This window comes from Ranitomeya imitator, chromosome 3, assembly GCF_032444005.1.
Source record: "Ranitomeya imitator isolate aRanImi1 chromosome 3, aRanImi1.pri, whole genome shotgun sequence".
In the NCBI taxonomy this organism is placed as follows: Eukaryota; Metazoa; Chordata; class Amphibia; order Anura; family Dendrobatidae; genus Ranitomeya; species Ranitomeya imitator.
The window spans coordinates 649,871,808-649,894,121 of NC_091284.1; the positions used below are offsets into that span (position 1 = coordinate 649,871,808).

Genomic DNA, 22,314 nt, shown 5'->3' on the forward strand with positions numbered 1-22,314 from the left:
TGGCGCCTGTGTGCGGTGCACGCGGCAGCTTAAGGTCCCAGGGTTGGTATGTGCGCAGGACCTGTGATGACGTCACGGTCACATGACCGTGACGTCATGGAAGGTCGTTCTCGCATAGCATCCTTGGCACCGGAGCCTGCCGCTTACACTGCCAAGGACACCGCGCCACGTCGGAGGGTGAGAATAACTTTTTTTTAATTATTATTTGTAACATTAGATCTTTTTACTATTGATGCTGCATATGCATCATCAATAGTAAAAAGTTGGTCACACAGGGTTAATAGCTGCGTTAATGGATTGCGTTACACCGCGGCATAACGCGGTCCATTAACGCTGCCATTAACCCTGTATGAGGGCTGACTGGAGGGGAGTATGGAGCGGGCACTGACTGCGGGGAGGAAGGAGTGGCCATGTTGCCGCCGAACAGTGCCCGTCGCTGATTAGTCGTGGCAATGGTCGTGGGCGTTTTGCCACAACCAATCAGCGACTTGGATTTCCATGACAGAGGCCGCGACCAATGAATATCCGTGACAGACGTGACCCTTAGACAATTATAAAGTAGATAATAGATTATAGATATATAATAGATGTGATTTGAAGGAAGATCTTTGATCACTAAATTAACTTGAGCTAGTTGCTTTAAAATATGATTGTTTTATCTGTTAAATGAAACCAAGAAACCAAAGGATGGATTTTAATTTCCAGAAATGTTTTCTATCCCACCTCATTATCGCGTCTCCCGGGAAGAAGAGCTTTGCTGCAAAGACCTGCAGTGTCAGTTGCTAATCCTAAAAACAAGACTGTGACTATTCTATCAGCTGCTGTGCGGATTAGCATTCTAGAAGTTAACCTTTGATGTTTACTTCACCAGGAGAAGTGCTATAATGTATAATTAACTGTGATTCCAAATTGTAATAGTGAATGTGTCATACATAGCAGGCCCAGCGAGACTGCTAAACTGATTAGTGAATCCAGATAGTGATGACACCATTATCCTTTCCCAATCACCATATGAGCACTTACTACATCCGTTAAAGGGAACCTGTCACCCCACTCAGGCGTTTGTAACTAAAGGAGCCATCTTGTGCAACATAAATGCTGCATTCTGACAAGGTGGCTCTTTTAGTTATGATGCCTGCACATGCTGAAATAAACGTTTATAAAATGTGCCCCCTCATACCGTGAAATGTTCCCGGAGGCGGGACATTCCTTCCTAATCAGACGCAGCACAGCCGTCACTCCGTGCTTGTGCGCGCCGGGTGCCGCCTCCTCTTGCAGCATTATCGCCTGAGGGAAGTTCCCTTTAACATTCAATGTAATAATCTGTTCAGCTCAGTTATAAGACAATTTGGCTCCAGACAAGCAGGATGTATGGTATATATCACCCAGATGATATAGAAGACCTATGTGTTGTTAAATGCTATTAAATATTCTTTGCATTTCCATATGTCTAGAAAATCCACGGGGTAAAAGGGATGTTAGAAGGAAAGTCAGGCAATCTCAGAACCTAAATCTGGACCAGTTTGAGGCTGCAGCTGAAGAAGTCAACACAAGACGCCAAGGAAACCGTCGTGCCCAACAAGTCAATGAAACTCGACCATCCTCTGAGAGAGTGCAAGATTTCAACCCGGAGAATCCATACCATGTAAGCGATCCATTACCTTCTACCTGTACTAAAGGAATTCATATATTTCTACCAGCTAAATCACAGAACATGAGAATAATATATTAATGAATCATTGATTACAACTCATGACAGCAATTACTGATTGTAGCGATTTTAAAAATGGACTATGAATAGGAAATGTGTTAAAATTATAAATTACCCAATACTCCCCTGTTCAATCCCCGCAGCTCCGATGGTCCCCGCTGTCATTTGCTGACTTGCCTGCAGCGATTACGTTACATACATCTATGTGGCCGCTGCAGCCAATCAGTGACCTCAGCATACATGTGTTGTTCATGTAGGCATTACCACTGTCTGGCTTGTGATAGTTTAACCTTACAATCAAAGATCTCGAACACTTGCTCTATAAATACAAATTTTCCTTTGGAGACAAAAAATAGTGTTTATTTAACCCAATCCAATTACAGCCAATAGTCAGTTTTACGCTTTCATTTTTTCCTCCCCTTCTTCCAAGAGTCATTCCTTTTTTAGTTTCCATTGAAATCATTGGATAAGGGAATTTTTTTTTTCAAGATCAATTGAAATTTTGAATGTCACTGTTACGCTAGTCACTACTCAATGTGAGACTAGTCATTACTCATGGACTCATCATGAGACAGGAGGTCCAGGGTCCGTACCAAGAGGGGTCGTAATAGACAAATGGAAAAAAGACAAAAGCATAGTCAGGTAACAGTCCGAGGTCAGAGTATCAGGAAGGAAGGGGATTAAGACAAAGGAGTAAGTCAAACAGATGGTCAGAGGTAAATCCAAGGTCGGCAACGGAGATCAGAATAAAACTGAGAGCTCAGAGCAAACGCACACCTCTTGAGAAAAGCTACAATTGGCAATGATATGACAATTGTCAGAGTGTTAAATAACCCTGTAATCACCCAGAATGGATGACACCTGGAGGAGATCCCACACACCTAGCCAGGTAGGACGGCTGAGCTGTGGATCACAATACTCACATCTCTGCCTTAGATTGGGTGGTAGAGCTGTCACTCACAATTCTGACATCTCAGCAAGGCCTTGATCTCATAGGATGACAAAGCTGTCATTTACTGTGTCCATAGGACACCGTGAGTGGTGGAATCATGACTGTCACCATCCATTTTTCCATTACAATGCACTTTAAAATGGGAAAAAAAATTCTGAGTGCAATCGTCTGCTTCCTTATCTATAATATAACGCTGGGAGCGTCACTCTGTCCGAAGCCTTTATAGACTGCGCAGGCGCAAGCGCCGGCGCAGTCTGGCCCCCACAGAGTGACGCTCCCAGGAGATCGCGGTATGCGTAAGCACTGAACGCATACCGCGATCTCCACCGGAGAGTCAGGGACCGTGGACGCGCCAGGAGGGAGGGTAAGTATATTCACCTGTCCTCCGTTCCAGCGCTGCGTGCGGCTCCGTCTTCCGGCTCCTCTGCTGTGACAGAGTCCAGTCACAGGCAGAGGAGCCGGAGTGTGTGTTCAAGAAAATGGCGCCGGAAAGCGCGGACTGCGCAGGCGCCGATTCCTGCTGCCGGAATCGGCGCCTGCGCAGTCCGCGCTTTCCGGCGCCATTTTCTTGAAGACACACCTGCAGTGGAGCCGGACGATAGGTGAGTATGGTATTTTTTTTTTTTATATGGCAGCAGCATAAGGGGGCATATAATACAATAGTGGCGCAGGATGGCAGCAGCACATGACAGAACGGGCGCAGGATGGCAGCAGCACATGACAGAACGGGCGCAGGATGGCAGCAGCACATGACAGTACGGGCGCAGGATGGCAGCAGGATGGGAGCAGCACATGACAGAACGGGCGCAGGATGGCAGCAGCACATGACAGAACGGGCGCAGGATGGCAGCAGCGCATGACATAACGGGCGCAGGATGGGAGCAGCACATGACAGAACGGGCGCAGGATGGCAGCAGCGCATGACAGAACGGGCGCAGGATGGCAGCAGCACATGACAGAACGGGCGCAGGATGGCAGCAGCACATGACAGAACGGGCGCAGGATGGGAGCAGCACATGACATAACGGGCGCAGGATGGCAGCAGCACATGACAGAACGGGCGCAGGATGGCAGCAGCACATGACAGAACGGGCGCAGGATGGCAGCAGCACATGACAGAACGGGCGCAGGATGGCAGCAGCACATGATGGAGACCATATACCAATATAAATGCTCACCACCCCGGCGTAGAACGGGTTCAATAGCTAGTTGTATATAAAAAAACAAAACACAAAAATTGAGCTTGACTTGAGTTGGTACACATGAAGCACATAAACGCATGTTCACATTGGCCACAAAACATATAAAACCTACAAGAGAAAAAAAATGAGCAAAAACCCTGCTGTAAATAAGTAAAAAGCAAGAAGTGCATCTAAACACAGACTTTTTAGTAATACTGTTTTTGATCAAAATAGCATAAAAGCCATCCCAACACGTCAAGGTAACTCTGATCGGGACGGTCCTACGCTGTCTTATATTAAAAAGCTTACCATGTGTCAATGTTGATCTCAGTGTGAATAAGGGCAGATAACTTTTTGCTTTTTACTTATTCACAGCAGGGTTTTTGCTCATTTTTTCTCTTGTAGGTTTTATATTTTATTTGCTTATTGTACATGTTTCATTATCACAGCATTGCATTATATACCAAAAACCATGGTCTCCTATAAAGCTAAGCTTTTGCCCAGGCTCCCCAAGAGTACCAACATAGCAATTATGGAGGCATTCAGAAAACTCCCAGATGTCATGCCAACACATTGGACCTCTACAATGATGTGGCCCTGGCAGGATTGCTGCACTTAAAATGCCATTGTCAGAGTTTTTTTTTTTAAACTCAAATGTTTTTTATTAAATATAAGAGTACAATAAAACATTTCACATTAAGGTATACATTTCCATTTTTCCCACTCTTAACCCTCCCTTACCCATCCTGCCCCCCTCCTTCCATTTTAGACAGTTCACGCCTTCCTCTTAACATATCCTGTAGTATTATATACGTTATCCATATACAATAACTTTTATTTGTACACGAGTACACCATAAATATATAGGCGAACCCTCCTCAGGCCTAACTTCTCTTAGCCTCCCCTAGCTTAGATCCAGCCAGGGCATCCACAATTTATCAAACAGGCCCATCTTCCCTCTTTCTGATATACACCCTTTTCCAGGGTAATGACCTGCTTCACATATTTAAGATATTTTCCCCTCGAGGGAGGTTCCTCTTTGATTCAATTTTTGGTTATGACCTTTCGAGCCATGTATAGTAGTCTATCGATTGCTATTTTCAGCTTGTTATCCACAGTTATCTCTTCCATGTACCCCAGCATGCACACCAAAGGTACTCTTGGAATTGCACATCTGTATGCCCCTTCTATCCGGCTTACAACCACCAACCAAAAAGCAGTCAATCTCGGACACGACGATAGCATATGAAACATTCCAGCACTATCATTCCTACATCTAGGGCATTCCGAGTCAGATCTCAGCCCAGCTCTAAACAGGACATCCGGGGATCTATACACTCAGTGTACAGTATAAAGCTGGGAGAGCCTATACGGCTCATTCAGTGATAGTTTCGGTATCCATTCTAATACAGACTCCCACGTTTCATCCTCTAAAAGACCCAGCTCTTTCCCATTTAGCCCTCGCACCAATCAGATATTCTAATAGGTGAGTGTGAAGCAGATCCTTATATAAAGATGAAATTGCACCCCTCGTTGTCCCCACTACACAGATGTAGTCTAATACTAAGTCGTTTTGAATTTGGAAACAATCCCCCTCATTCTGGGCCACAAACGCATGCCGTACTTGTGCATATTGGAACCCCCCCAGATGCCTTAAGACCATATTCCGACTGTAGCTGGGAAAAGGATTTCAACTCCCGTCGCTCTAAAATCTGACCGGCATACCGGATCCCCCTGGCTTGCCATTCTGGTATTTGTCCCATCGCCAAAAACTCCGGTAGATTATTATTAAACCACAGCGGAGAAAACCTGGTCAGACAAGCAACCCTGCGAATTTGTTTAACTCTCCCCCATACTTTATATACAGTGGGGCAAAAAAGTATTTAGTCAGTCAGCAATAGTGCAAGTTCCACCACTTAAAAAGATGAGAGGCGTCTGTAATTTACATCATAGGTAGACCTCAACTATGGGAGACAAACTGAGAAAAAAAAATCCAGAAAATCACATTGTCTGTTTTTTTAACATTTTATTTGCATATTATGGTGGAAAATAAGTATTTGGTCAGAAACAAAATTTCATCTCAATACTTTGTAATATATCCTTTGTTGGCAATGACAGAGGTCAAACGTTTTCTGTAAGTCTTCACAAGGTTGCCACACACTGTTGTTGGTATGTTGGCCCATTCCTCCATGCAGATCTCCTCTAGAGCAGTGATGTTTTTGGCTTTTCGCTTGGCAACACGGACTTTCAACTCCCTACAAAGGTTTTCTATAGGGTTGAGATCTGGAGACTGGCTAGGCCACTCCAGGACCTGGAAATGCTTCTTACGAAGCCACTCCTTCGTTGCCCTGGCGGTGTGCTTTGGATCATTGTCATGTTGAAAGACCCAGCCACGTTTCATCTTCAATGCCCTTGCTGATGGAAGGAGGTTTGCACTCAAAATCTCACGATACATGGCCCCATTCATTCTTTCATGTACCCGGATCAGTCGTCCTGGCCCCTTTGCAGAGAAACAGCCCCAAAGCATGATGTTTCCACCACCATGCTTTACAGTAGGTATGGTGTTTGATGGATGCAACTCAGTATTCTTTTTCCTCCAAACACGACAAGTTGTGTTTCTACCAAACAGTTCCAGTTTGGTTTCATCAGACCATAGGACATTCTCCCAAAACTCCTCTGGATCATCCAAATGCTCTCTAGCAAACTTCAGACGGGCCCGGACATGTACTGGCTTAAGCAGTGGGACACGTCTGGCACTGCAGGATCTGAGTCCATGGTGGCGTAGTGTGTTACTTATGGTAGGCCTTGTTACATTGGTCCCAGCTCTCTGCAGTTCATTCACTAGGTCCCCCCAGTGTGGTTCTGGGATTTTTGCTCACCGTTCTTGTGATCATTCTGACCCCACGGGGTGGGATTTTGCGTGGAGCCCCAGATCGAGGGAGATTATCAGTGGTCTTGCATGTCTTCCATTTTCTAATTATTGCTCCCACTGTTGATTTCTTCACTCCAAGCTGGTTGGCTATTGCAGATTCAGTCTTCCCAGCCTGGTGCAGGGATACAATTTTGTTTCTGGTGTCCTTTGACAGCTCTTTGGTCTTCACCATAGTGGAGTTTGGAGTCAGACTGTTTGAGGGTGTGCACAGGTGTCTTTTTATACTGATAACAAGTTTAAACAGGTGCCATTACTACAGGTAATGAGTGGAGGAAAGAGGAGACTCTTAAAGAAGAAGTTACAGGTCTGTGAGAGCCAGAAATCTTGATTGTTTGTTTCTGACCAAATACTTATTTTCCACCATAATATGCAAATAAAATGTTAAAAAAAACAGACAATGTGATTTTCTGGATTTTTTTTTCTCAGTTTGTCTCCCATAGTTGAGGTCTACCTATGATGTAAATTACAGACGCCTCTCATCTTTTTAAGTGGTGGAACTTGCACTATTGCTGACTGACTAAATACTTTTTTGCCCCACTGTATCAGAAATAATGTTGGGTATTTCTTCCCCAGTATCCCTAGGGATCCATCTTCCAGACACTATACCGCCGGACTTCTCTTCACCACCCTTCCTATCAAAAGGTGTGCTATATTGGTAGACTGTTCCCAGCCTTTTAAATGCTGACATTGGGCCGCCAAGAAATATATTTCAGGGTTAGGTAAAGCCAAGCCTCCTGCGTCCTTAGGGCGTTGAAGCGTCTCCAATCTAATTCACGGGTGTCGCCTCCCCCACACCAGGCCTCTAAATAAAGAGTTAATCAGTTTGAATTTTACACGTGGTATCCAGATAGGGGAGTTATGGAGAACATACAGTATCTTAGGCATCAGAATCACCTTAATGAGATTAATTCGGCCTACAACAGATAAATGCAACTTAGACCAAGCTCCTACCTTTGCCTTAAGAGTTCCCAGCACCGGTGTAAGATTCATATGTAAGTAATTCATGATCGGCAAAGATATTAGTATCCCCAAATATTTGAATTGATCTGCTACTTTAAGTCTACCCCTGTTATGAACAGGTAATTCAGAACCACAATGGACATTGAAGTTCAGAGCACACAAAGTGACCTGACAATAACCAAAAAACATAAGACGAGCTCTGAGACGTGGGAACTCTGCTGACCGCAATCCCTAATCCTATCCAACCACACTAGAGGTAGCCGTGGAGCGCTCCTGACCAGACCTATGCGCCTCAAGCACAGCCTGAGAAACTAGCTAGCCCTGAAGATAGAAAAATAAGCCTATCTTGCCTCAGAGAGATACCTGAAAAGGAAAAGGCAGCCCCCCACATATAATGACTGTGAGTTGAGATGAAAATACAAACGCAGAGATGAAATAGATTTAGCAAAGTGAGGCCCGACTTACTGAACAGACCGAGGATAGGAAAGATTGCTTTGCGGTCAACACAAAACCCTACAAACAACCAGGCAGAGGGGGCAGAAAGACCCTCCGCACCGACTAACGGTACGGAGGTGCTCCCTCTGCGTCCCAGAGCTTCCAGCAAGCAAGAAAAAACAATAATGCAAGCTGGACAGAAAAAATAGCAAACAAAAATAACACAAGCAAAACTTAGCTTATGCAGAGCAGACAGGCCACAGGAACGATCCAGGAGGAAGCAAGACCAATACTAGAACATTGACTGGAGGCCAGGAGCAAAGCACTAGGTGGAGTTAAATAGAGCAGCACCTAACGACTTCACCACATCACCTGAGGAAGGAAACTCAGAAGCCGCCGTACCACTCACATCCACCAACGGAAGCTCAAAGACAGAATCAGCCGAAGTACCACTTGTGACCACAGGAGGGAGCTCTGCCACAGAATTCACAACATACCCCCCTCCATAGAATCTCCCAACTCACCCTTTGCATCATCCACCATAAACAGAGTTGACTTATTCCAATTTATTTTAAGCCCCGACAAAGCACCAAATCTCTCGATGAGCCGAATTGCATTACTCAATGAATCATGTGGATCACTCAAGAACAGCAGTATATCATCCACATAAAGCGCAATATTTTCCTCTATCAATTCATATTTAAACCCAGAGACCTCAGCGGACTGTCGGATCTTGGCGGCCAGCGGCTCCACGGCTAAATCAAACAAAAGAGGGGAGAGCGGGCACCCCTATCTCGTCGCTCTATGTAGCCTTATCACGTGAGAAAGCTCCCCATTCAGTCTCACCCTAGCTGATGGTTGCGCGTACAATAGCTGAACCCAGGACACAAATTGTGGTCCGAAGCCAAAGAATTGCAATACCTGCCACAAGTATCCCCATTCCACACTGTCAAATGCCTTATGGGCCAGAGGTGTCAAACTGCATTCCTGGAGGGCTGCAAACAGGTCATGTTTTCAGGATTTCCTTGTACTGCACAGGTGATAATTTAATCACCAACTTATTATTTGTGTAGGTGATTAAATTATCACCTGTGCAGTACAAGGAAATCCTGAAAACATGACCTGTTTGCAGCCCTCGAGGAATGCAGTTTGACACCCCTGTTATAGGCATCTAAAGAAGCAATAACTATTCCCACCATTATCAGCCCCCAATTGTAAATTCAAAAAAAGCCTTCTAAGATTGACTGCCATGGACCTGCCTGGCATAAAGCCAGATTGATCTGGATGAATCAACGCATAAATAACTCCTGATAATCGGGCCGCCAACACCCAAGCCAGAAGTTTAACATCCGTTGTGAGCAAAGAAATCGGGCGATATGATTCAGGCAGTCGTAAATCTTTATCTTCCTTCGGGATTACAACTATTATGGCCTCCCTCATAGAGGCTGGGAGAATCCCCCCATTCCTGGCCTCCTCCAAAACTACTCGTAATCTGGGTAGCAACACCTCCTCCATTTCCTTATAAATTTCAGCTGGCAATTCATCTGCTCCTGGGGCCTTACCTCTTGCCATGGCTCTTAAAGCTCGACTTAGTTCTTCGTCCGTGATAGGTCCCTCCAAACTTTCCCTATCCTCCTCTCTCAGTCTAGGTAGGACAATACCTTCTAGAAATGCCATGTTGTCAGTCCCCGATGGGTCCACACCAGAGGAGTATAGATCCGCATAGAAGTCCGTAAAGACCCTTAAGATCTCAGAGGTCTCTGACACATTTATACTGTCAACAGGCTCTAGTGAATGTACGAATGGTGTACCCCTCTGGGCCGACGCCACCAGTGAGAGCATATGTCCCACTACCTCCCCTTCCTGGTAAAAGGCTAGTCGTGGAACTCTCTCTTCCTCCCTGCCCTTTCCAGAAGAAGTTTATCCATATTATTCTAGGCTTCTCTTAACCGTTTCCCAGCCTCAGGGGTACCCAGTGTGGCCATCTCATCTTCAGCAATTCTCAGCCTTTCCCTTGCGGCATTCTCTGCCTGTTTTGATCGCTGCTTACATCTACTGATACCCCTGAACAGCAAACCTCTCAAATATGCCTTCGTCTCCCATATAGTGCATATGTCCGAGCTGCCCTCGTTAATCTCAAAAAACCCCTCCACCTCCCGCTGTATGCCCTCCAAACTCACACTATTCAGCCAGTTAGGGTGAAATTTCCACTCTCCCCTATGCCGTGCTTGTGTCCCCATTGGCCATAACTCCACCTCTATCGGATTATGATCAGAGATTGCCCGTGGCAAGTATCTCACTTCTCCCACCATAGAATCAAACATATTATTTCCGAGCGCCATATCTATTCTGGATAAATTATCATGAGCCGGTGAATAGCAAGAGTATCCCCTCTCCCCCATGTGCCGCACTCTCCACAAATCAGTCATACCAATCTCTCAAATATATGTTCCGAACGGCGTAATATGGCTTTCCGACCTGTTTGAGTATTTTTTTTTTATCCCAGAAATCATCACATATATTGTTGAGGTCTCCAATAATTAAAAGCGGCATCGGATCTCCCCGTCCAATCAATTCTAACACATCTCTAAGTTTTTTACTCGAATAAGGGGGAGGAATGTACATAGCCACCACACACATCAATATACCAAGCATTCTGCATTTCACTACCACATACTGTCCATCCACATCAGCATACACCTTCATCTCTTCATAGCGCACCCCTGTTGGGACCAACACCGACACCCCCCTCGAGTATGTAGGGAAGGTGGAGTGATACTTTTTTGCAACCACCGCCTGCGTAAGACGTTCACCCTCTCACGAACCAAGTGAGTCTCCAGCAGACATATCAGTGAGGCCCTATGGTCTCGTGCGTATTGTAGCACCGCCGCTCGTCTAGTTTTGTCAGCTAGGCCTCTAACGTTCCAACTCAGTAATTTAATACAGTCCCCCATCATGATACAGAACATTCATCAAGAAGATCCTCCTTAACCTGAGCTGTCTAAGCCCTCTCCCCCACCCTTTAACCCCTTACCGGCATCGGACGTACTATACCGTCCGATGCCGGCTCCCCTGCTTTGATGCAGGGCTCCGCGGTGAGCCCGCACCAAAGCCGGGACATGTCAGCTGTTTTGAACAGCTGACATGTGCCCGTAATAGGCGCGGGCAGAATCGCGATCTGCCCGCACCTATTAACTAGTTAAATGCCGCTGTCAAACGCAGACAGCGGCATTTAACTACCGCTTCCGGCTGGGCGGCCGGAAATGACGTCATCGCCGACCCCCGTCACATGTCCGGGGGTCAGCGATGCGTCTCCATTGTAGCCATAGAGGTCCTTGAGACCTCTATGGTTACTGATTGCCCGTCGCTGTGAGCGCCACCCTGTGGTCGGCGCTCACAGCACACGTGCAATTCTGCTACATAGCAGCGATCAGCAGATCGCTGCTATGTAGCAGAGCCGATCGTGCTGTCCCTGCTTCTAGCCTCCCATGGAGGCTATTGAAGCATGGCAAAAGTTAAAAAAAAAAGTTTAAAAAAATGTGAAAAAAATAAAAAAAACATAAAAGTTTAAATCACCCCCCTTTCGCCCCAATCAAAATAAATCAATAAAAAAAATATCAAATCTACGCATATTTGGTATCGCCGCACTCAGAATTGCCCGATCTATCAAATAAAAAAAAGTATTAACCTGATCGCTAAACAGCGTAGCGGGAAAAAAACTCGAAACGCCAGAATTACGTTTTTTTGGTCGCCGCGACATTGCATTAAAATGCAATAACGGGCGATCAAAAGAACGTATCTGCACCGAAATGCTATCATTAAAAACGTCATCTCGGCACGCAAAAAATAAGCCCTCAACCGACCCCAGATCACGAAAAATGGAGACGGTACGAGTATCGGAAAATGGCGCAATTTTTTTTTTTTTTTTAGCAAAGTTTGGAATTTTTTTTCACCACTTAGATAAAAAATAACCTAGTCATGTTTGGTGTCTATGAACTCGTAATGACCTGGAGAATCATAATGGCAGGTCATTTTTAGCATTTAGTGAACCTAGCAAAAAAGCCAAACAAAAAACCAATGTGGGATTGCACTTTTTTTGCAATTTCACCGCACTTGGAATTTTTTTCCCGTTTTCTAGTACACGACATGCTAAAACCAATGATGTCGTTCAAAAGTACAACTCGTCCCGCAAAAAATAAGCCCTCACATGGCCAAATTGACGGAAAAATAAAAAAGTTATGGCTCTGGGAAGGAGGGGAGCGAAAAACGAACACGGAAAAACGAAAAATCCCCCGGTCATGAAGGGGTTAAACTCCCCACCCTCCCCCCCCACAACCTCTAACCAAGATAAAGCATTTTCCTCTCATCGAGAGTGGGGCTCCGTGGCCTGTTTGAAGCACTCTCACCTAAGTAACCTCCTCTGGCTTCCGCGACCCTCAGAACCACATCTCTTTACATTAATTATTAACAGTACAGAACAAACAGTGAAGTAAAGACAGTCAAAAATAAAACAAAACAAACATCGTTTGCAGTACATCCTATTAACAATCCCCACCCCACCCCTCATTTTCCAGCACAACTCTAATGCCATTGTCAGAGTTCAAGGTTTGGTTTACTTGTAATGATTGTTTTAGCACCAGGAGCTTATAATTGCTGGTACACAGCAGCACCTGCCTGGTAGTTCGACTCCACCCCCTCCTGTGATAGGCAGCTCAGGGTCTATAACCAACACTCAGAAGCGGAGGAGAAAGGAGACATCACACACGTGATCAGATGTCGCCCACTTTTACTGCAGTCGTAATGTGAGTTAGTTGTACACTAGGCAGAGGCGTAGCTAGGGGTTCAACTCGGGGGTGAAACATGTAAGTGGGCCCCTAACCAGGTATTTGTGTTCACAACTATGGTGGCATACTCTAGTCATAGATATAAGGGAACTTTAGCAGATGACCACATTGTAACTGAAAATAAGTCACTATACAGTGACCAGCACTGATACGGTATTACTGCCATACTGTGACCATATAGTGGTAGACATCAGTCCAACAGAAGATGTGACAACAGTGCAGTTATATATTTTGACTTACAGCTGACATTCTTTCTGATGAAGTTGTTCCCTTTTCATGTTTTTTCCATGTGGACCAGCCGCAACTAATCTGCAGAGATTACAACAAAGACACATTTGACTTCTCACATTTCCAGCACGATTCCCTTCGATTTCCATCCTGCACAACTTCCTCATCATGCTACCAAACAAATTCTGAGCCGCTGCTAGAAAATATTATTCTGTGCAAGTGCCTTAGAAAAATGTTCACATTTTGCCTCTTAGAAAGTAATAATGCCTTATATGCACCTGTGACAGTCGCAATACTCTGAGTGCACCTATAACGATAATGCTTCTTAAGTGCCCAGTTAACATATAATAATGTCCCAAGTCCCCTGTGTACAACTCCCCTATAAATGGCATCATGCCCCCACAGCCCCCTTATACACAGTATGCTACCCACACAGCCCCTTTATACACAGTATGATGGGCCCACAGCTCTCCTACGCAATGTGATACCCCCCACACCCCCTATACCTAGTATGATACCCCACACTCCTCCCCTCTACACAGTATAATTGGCCCACAGCTCCTCTTTACACAGTATCATTGGTCCACAGCTCTCCTATGCAGTGTGATGCTCCCCACACCTCCCCTATACACAGTATGATTCCCCCCACAACTCTTCTATACACAGAATAATGGGCCCACAGCTCCCCTATACACAGTATAATGGACCCACAGCTCCTCTATACACAGTATGACAGGTCCACAGCTCTCCTATGCAGTGTGATGCTCCCCACACCTCCCCTATACACAGCATGATTCCCCCACAACTCCCCTATACACAGAATAATGGGCCCACAGCTCCCCTATACACAGTATAATGGTCCCACTGCTCCTCTATACACAGTATGATGAGCCCACAGCTCTCCTATACGGTGTGATGCTCCCCACACCTCCCCTATACACAGTATGTTTCCCCCCCACAACTCCCCTATACACAGAATAATGGGCCCATAGCTCCCCTATACACAGTATCATGTTCCCACAGCTCCTCTATACACAGTATGATGGGCCAACAGCTCTCCTATGCAGTGTGATGCTCCCCACACCTCCCCTATACACAGTATGATTCCCCACACAACTCCCCTATACACAGAATAATGGGCCCACAGCTCCCCTATACACAGTATCATGTTCCCACAGCTCCTCTATACACAGTATGATGGGCCAACAGCTCTCCTATGCAGTGTGATGCTCCCCACACCTCCCCTATACACAGTATGATTCCCCACACAAATCCCCTGTATACAGAATAATGGGCCCTTAGCTCCCCTATACACAATATCATGGTCCCACAGCTCCTCTATACACAGTATGATGGGCCCACAGCTCCCCTAGTGTGATGCTCCCCATACCTCCCCTACACAGTATGATTCTCCCACAACTCCCCTATACACAGAATAATGGGCCCACAGCTCCCCTATACACAGTATCATGTTCCCACAGCTCTATACACAGTATGATGGGCCAACAGCTCTCCTATACAGTGTGATGCTCCCCACACCTCCCCTATACACAGTATGATTCCCCACACAAATCCCCTATATACAGAATAATGGGCCCTTAGCTCCCCTATACACAATATCATGGTCCCACAGCTCCTCTATACACAGTATGATGGGCCCACAGCTCCCCTATGCAGTGTGATGCTCCCCATACCTCCCCTACACAGTATGATTCTCCCACAACTCCCATATACACAGTATGATGGACCCAGCTCCCACCTGCAATGCAGACCAGAGCAGGCGGTAGCATTGCAACGAGGCACGCAAATAATGTCAGTGTCCTGGTGTATGATGGGCCCACAGCTTTCCTATGCAATGTGATGTCCCACACACCTCTCCTATACATAGTATGATACCCCACACTCCTCCCCTCTACACAGAATGGGCCCATAGCTCCCCTATACACAGTATCATGTTCCCACAGCTCCTCTATACACAGTATGATGGGCCAACAGCTCTCCTATGCAGTGTGATGCTCCCCACATCTCCCCTATACACAGTATGATTCCCCACACAAATCCCCTATATACAGAATAACCGGGGCAGCACGGTGGCGCAGTGGTTAGCACAGCAGCCTTGCAGCGCTGGAGTCCTGGGTTCAAGCCCCACTAAGGACAACATCTGCAAAGAGTTTGTATGTTCTCTCCGTGTTTGCGTGGGTTTCCTCCGGGCACTCCGGTTTCCTCCCACATTCCAAAGACATACTGACAGGGAATGTAGATTGTGAGCCCCAATGGGGACAGCAATGATAATGTGTGTAAAGCGCTGCGGAATATGTTAGCGCTATATAAAAATAAAGATTATTATTATTATTATTATTAATAATGGGCCCTTAGCTCCCCTATACACAGTATCATGGTCCCACAGCTCCTCTATACACAGTATGATGGGCCCACGGCTCTCCTATGCAGTGTGATGCTCCCCATACCTCCCCTACACAGTATAATTCTCCCACAACTCCCATATACACAGTATGATGGACCCAGTACCCACCTGCAATGCAGACCAATGCAGGCGGTAGCATTGCAACGAGGCACGCAAATAATGTCAGTGTCCCGGTGTATGATGGGCCCACAGCTTTCCTACGCAATGTGATGTCCCACACACCTCTCCTATACATAGTATGATACCCCACACTCCTCCCCTCTACACAGAATAATGGGCCCACAGCTCCCCTATACACAGTATAATTGGCCCACAGCTCCTCTTTACACAGTATGATGGGCCCACAGCTCTCCTATGCAGTGTGATGCTCCCCACACCTCCCCTATACACAGTGTGATGCTCCCCACACCTCCCCTATACACAGTATGATTCCCCCACAACTCCCCCTAAACACAGAATAATGGGCCAACAGCTCCCCTATACACAGTATAATGGTCCCACAGCTCCTGTATACAGTATGATGGGCCCACAGCTCTCCTATGCAGTGTGATGCTCCCCACACCTCCCCTATACATAGTATTATTCTCCCCACAACTTCCTTATACACAGAATGGGCCCATAGCTCCCCCATACACAGTATCATGGTCCCACAGCTCCTCTATATACAGTATCATGGGCCCACAGGTCTCCTATACAGTGTGATGCTTCCCATACCTCCCCTATACACAGTATGATTCCCCCCACAACTCCCCTATACACAGAATGGGCCCATAGCTCTCCTATACACAGTATCATGGTCCCACAGCTCCTCTATACACAGTATGATGGGCCTACAGCTGTCCTATGCAGTGTGATGCTCCCCAGACCTCCCCTATAAACAGTATGATTCCCCCCACAACTCCCATATACACAGTATGATGGACCCAGCTCCCAGCTGCAATGCAGACCAATGCGGAAGCATTGCAATGAGGCACGCAAAGAATGTCAGTGTCCCGGTGTGATGATGTCATCACGTCATTTCGCCCGAGTGCTCTGAACTCGTCCTGAGCGTCTCCTTGCTGTTCTGTAGTTCACTCACAACGGCAGCACTGCTCACCCACACTTCCTACTACTATTTGAACTTGTCCTTATGTCACTAACTACAGGAAATGGTATATTTCCCTAACACTAAGTTAACTCTATCCTTACCCTAACATCACTAACTAAAGTCACTATCTATGCCACCTATCTTATGTCCTAAATCCTAACCTATGTCTTACTTTATGCTTTCCTATACACATCCTACATAATACATTAAAACACTTAACATAGGCAAACATCACATGACACAATATATACAAAAGACGCAGGACATAATTCACACTATAACGCAATTGGTGTCTTCAGGGGTAGAAACGTCACAGTCCAGTCCACTCCTCTTACACCCACGAGGTGCCAACATAGCCCTGGCTTCTAGCACTTGCTCAGACTGACGTACACTGCATACATTCACTAATAACCATCTCAATGGGAATTAGTGCACAAGATGCATTATTATACCATCTGAAGTTTTGGTATTAGTTCCTGAGACAGATAATACCACACTAAACTTCTGCAAACAACACTTTGCATGAAGCCCACGTAGCAGGCAATTTCCATAACAGTTCTTTTCTTAAGATTGCTATGCATTTTATGCTTTTCAAGGTGTACAATGTTCTGAAAAACAGTAATTTAAATTGTGAATTCTTTGATGCGTACAGGCTACTTCTTTCTTTGCTCAAAAAATATCTTTGTAATCTAATGAACATTAGAGGGAATTTAAAGAGAATTTCTTGCTAAAGAATATAAAAAAACACACAGTCGAGCAGCATCTGATGAAGTCCACACTAGATATGCCTTGTGGAAAATCAATATGGTGTTGGCTTGGCTTCCTAATCAATGTCATTGGAGTGATTTAACATGTGAGTATTTAAAGCTAGCTCACATTTCGAGATTTCATCAGTATTCATTCCCTGCAGGATATCTTGTCAGGCCTTTCAATAAAGCATTGTTCTTCCAACTTCTCCCTTACAATTGAGCCACAAGACACTGGAATAAAAGAACGCAGACACTGCACTTTCAGCTCTAACAGACTTGATAAAAAAAAAGAATGAGATTTTTTACAGAAAATAGTATGGGATTTGACAGCATGGTTGAAATGCTCAATCCATCTTGTACAGTGTGTCCATTTCATTCAGCTTCATTTAACAAATCCAAAATGAGTTACATACATAGGAGTTTCTGTGGATCCTTTTCAATACATTTCTGATTAAACATGTATGATATCCTAATATAATTAAATAAAACTAATATTTTATAAATAATATAGCACTATTTAATGTGAAAATAGCAGCAAAATTGATGTGGATTTCAGTCTGGGTGATGGTGCCGCATTTCTCCTGCAGATTTTCATCAACTGTTCAGATTGTTTGGATCTTTCTTCTTTGTTGCTTATACACTTTTCAAATCAATTAAAAATAATCTCTAGAACATTTAAAGGGAACCAGGTTTGGCCTGTTATGATCTGGTAATTCAGTACCACAATGGACATAGAAGTCAGAGCACATACAGTGACCTGACAATAACCCAAAAACATAGAACGAGCTCTGAGACGTGGGAACTCTGCTGACCGCAATCCCTAATCCTCTCCAACCACACTAGAGGCAGCCGTGGATTGCGCCTAACGCTCCCTATGCAACTCGGCACAGCCTGAGAAACTAGCTAGCCTGAAGATAGAAAATAAGCCTACCTTGCCTCAGAGAAATACCCCAAAGGAAAAGGCAGCCCCCACATATAATGACTGTGAGTTAAGATGAAAAGACAAACATAAAGATGAAATAGATTTAGCAAAGTGAGGCCCGACTTTCTGAACAGAGCGAGGATAGGAAAGGTAACTTTGCGGTCAACACAAAACCCTACAAACAACCACGCAAAGGGGGCAAAAAGACCCTCCGTACCGAACTGACGGCACGGAGGTACACCCTCTGCGTCCCAGAGCTTCCAGCAAGCAAGAAAAAACAAAAAAGCAAGCTGGACAGAAAAAAACAGCAAACAAATAGCAAAAGCGGAACTTAGCTATGCAGAGCAGCAGGCCACAGGAACGATCCAGGAGGAAACAGGTCCAATACTAGAACATTGACTGGAGGCCAGGATCAAAGCACTAGGTGGAGTTAAATAGAGCAGCAGCTAACGACTTCACCACATCACCTGAGGGAGGAAACTCAGAAGCCGCAGTACCACTCTCCTCCACCAACGGAAGCTCACAGAGAGAATCAGCCGAAGTACCACTTGTGACCACAGGAGGGAGCTCTGCCACAGAATTCACAACATTGGCCGATAAGAGTTACGGCCATCACCTTTCAGGGCTGATGTACAGCATTCTATAATGCTGTACTTTGCTCTGCCCTCAATAGGAGTACAATGCCAAGGAGACTGTGTGGATGGCGCAGTGACTGCGTACCAATCGCTTAGGGTGGTTTCACACTTGCGTTTTTGTCTGCGTTTTTTTTTTCAAAAAAACGCATGTTTTTTTTCCTATATTTAACATTGAAAACGCATGCGCTTTTGTTTGTACGCGTTTGGTCGCGTTTTGCAATGCATGCGTTTTTTTACTGCATGCGTTCATTTTCAGAAATGCAACTTGTAGTATTTTTGAGAGGCGTTTTTTGGACCAAAAAAAACGCATGCGTTTTCATGCGGTTTTTGGGGGGTCAAAACATACATTGGAGTCAATGGGGACGCATGCGTTTTTTTGTGCATGCGTTTTTTTGCATTAAAAACGCATGCGTTTTTAGATTAAAAAGCCAGAAAACACACTGATATGCCACCCCCCAACATAAAGGTGATAAAGGGATCCTAACCCTAAACCTACCCCTAAAGTATCCTAACCCTACCCCTAACCCTACCTCTAACTCTAAGGGATCCTAACCCTAACCCTAAAGGATCCTAACCCTACCCCTAATCCTTTTAGGGTTATGGGTAGGGTTAGGATCACTTAGGGTTAGGGGTAGGGTTAGGGTTATGATCCCTACCCCTAACCCTACCCCTAACTATTTCTGTTTATAGTGGGTTTTTTACTTTATTTTGATGATTGGCAGCTGTCACACATTTCTCAGCATGCATTTAAAAAACGCAAACGCATGAAAAAACGCATGTAAACGCGTCAAAACGCCGCGTTTTTTTCACCACATGCAAAAACGCATGCGTCAAAAAAACGCAGCGTTTGCACGCGTTTACATGCGTTTTTTCACCATGCGGTTTTTTGCGTTTTTTACCGCAAAAACGCACCCAAAAAAACGCAAATGTGAAACCAGCCTTAGGCCGAGTTCACACTTGTGTACCGGGGCTTTGCGGAGAGCTGTGTACTTCCTCTGCTAAGCTCCGCCTACTTCAACATGCATCCTGCGTACCTATCTTGGGTGCACAGGATATGCGGATGCGTCGTTGTGACACGCCCGCCGTCCGCACAAAACGCAACTTGTTGCGTTCCCATGCGGTTGCGTCAAAACAACGCATCCGCATACATCCGCATGTCCTGTGTACCTAATCTTAAAGATAGATAGAAACATGGAAAACATACATGGCTTCTAAAGAAATAATAGAACATCATATTACCATATTGATTAGAAGCCATGTGTACAGGATGTGCAGGACACACCAAAACTACTATAACAATACCACGAAAAAATTGGTGTACCAGTCCAGAAAGTAATGCAAATACAAACTTTATCAGGATACAGATAAACAGGTCAAAAGGTGACAGTAAAAGGTTAAAATCGGCTACACAACCGTGATTGCATGGTAGGGGAACAGAACGGCACCCATAGTCCAGCAGTTAACATGAAACATACTGCAATGCTCAATCCGGAATGACAGGCACTCCTGTATAACGTATAACCCAACCATGGGGATAGAAAAAAGAGAGCAACAGGACGTTCAAAGCATTATGCAAATAACTTATTTGCATAATTATGCTCTTAGGTTACAATGCGGTGTAGCCGCAGCAAAGAGCGATATTTGGCTGCGCAACCTGTGCCATAACCAAAGTAGCTGTGAAGCCCCAACTTTAGAGCGTACATCGAATACATACATAGTGACCAATAAATACTGGTATAGATGAACACTAAGTTAACACCCCTTTGTGGCTAATATAAACCGATATAACCACGTCATTATCAATATAACCACCATACAGTGACTAAATGTGGATTCACACAGTCTCCTACACCTGAACTGGACAACTGGAGGAAGTGAGAACAGCCGCAGCTCTCACGTCTTCTGGTTATTAATTACTAGATGGCAGCCCGATTCTAAAGAATCGGGAGTCTAGAATCCATATATACTTTATTTATTCAAATGTAAGAATAATACAATTAATAAATAATAGTAAGAAAGAACAAAAAATGGCTGCACTCACCAGCTCTTGACAATTCTTGTTATTTAAGGTACAGTTACACAGGATCCATGAACATGCTTATGAGGGGAGGGATGAAAGACATCAGACTTAGCACGCTGTTTGCGCTTACGTGCGGCATCGGCGGCTTTTCGCTCTGCATCATTACCATACTTTATATCAGACCTGATCTTACGTGCGCCATCATAAGCTTTGGACTCTGTGTCATTAGTATACTTAACAGTGTCCATGCGCTTGCATCTATCCTCTGTACTCTTGTTAGCACGCTGTTTGCGCTTACGTGCGGCAGCGGCGTCTTTTTGCTCTGCATTATTAGTATACTTTCTATCAGACCTAATCTTACGTGCGCCATCAGCAGCTTTGGGCTCTGTGTCATTAGTATTCTTACTATTAGAGCTCATGTTGGCTAAGCTAAACAGCTTTAAGCGTGGTGGTAGCAAACAACAGGTTAATAAGAGGCAGTGTCAGGTAGTAGGAAAATAGCCAGTTAATAATAGGCAATAGTTCTTTGCAGGAATGCAGATATTAATAAATAGGCAGTTTATATTGCAGAGAAATTGCTGGGCAATAATGGACAATGTCCTTATGTGGCAAATAATAGAGCAATATACCCAATGTGGCAAAGAAGAGGTTAATAAACGGCAGTCTCTCAGTATAACAGTCAGTGAATAATAGGCAGTATATGGAGAAAACACCAAACAAAAGTTCAAAATTGGTGTGAAAATGTCACTGAACCACTTCACAACTAAATATATATAGTTTTGGTAAATGGTATTATCATTTTTTTGACGAAATTCGGCAGGAGCTTGAAGAGCAACGTCACTGGGCCCGCCTCCACGCAGTAGAAACTTGCTGTGAGGTAAAAATTCAAAAATCACACCAAAATGGCGGGCGGAGTGTGTCACAGTACGGCACGTTTCTGATTGGTCGCTCGCAGCAGGCGGCAACCAATCAGACACTGGACACTGTTGACGTCACTTATCTCCGGACATTATCTCCGGACATTAGCTCCGGACAGGAAGTTGGCACAAATTGCAGGAAGTAGTATTCTAGGCAATTATATATTAGATGTCGGTAGAAGAGTGAAGCCAGTATTGATTGGCTATAGAGATCACAAGATATAACAATGTCACGCAATCCCTGGGAAAGCAAGCATCGAAGGTCAATATAAATGTTATTTTACAATGGGGAAAAATAGGGATTGAGAAGGGGTTG

General features: G+C 44.9%; 1 protein-coding gene across 1 annotated transcript in view; it reads left to right on the forward strand.

Moving 5' to 3' along the window:
• CNMD (chondromodulin) overlaps positions 1 to 22,314 on the forward strand; it is a 141,839-nt gene that overhangs the window by 92,421 nt on the left and 27,104 nt on the right. The window contains exon 6 of the mRNA XM_069758186.1: positions 1,455 to 1,645. Coding sequence (XP_069614287.1) covers positions 1,455 to 1,645 — 191 coding nt within the window. The remainder of the gene's footprint in view (positions 1 to 1,454; positions 1,646 to 22,314) is intronic.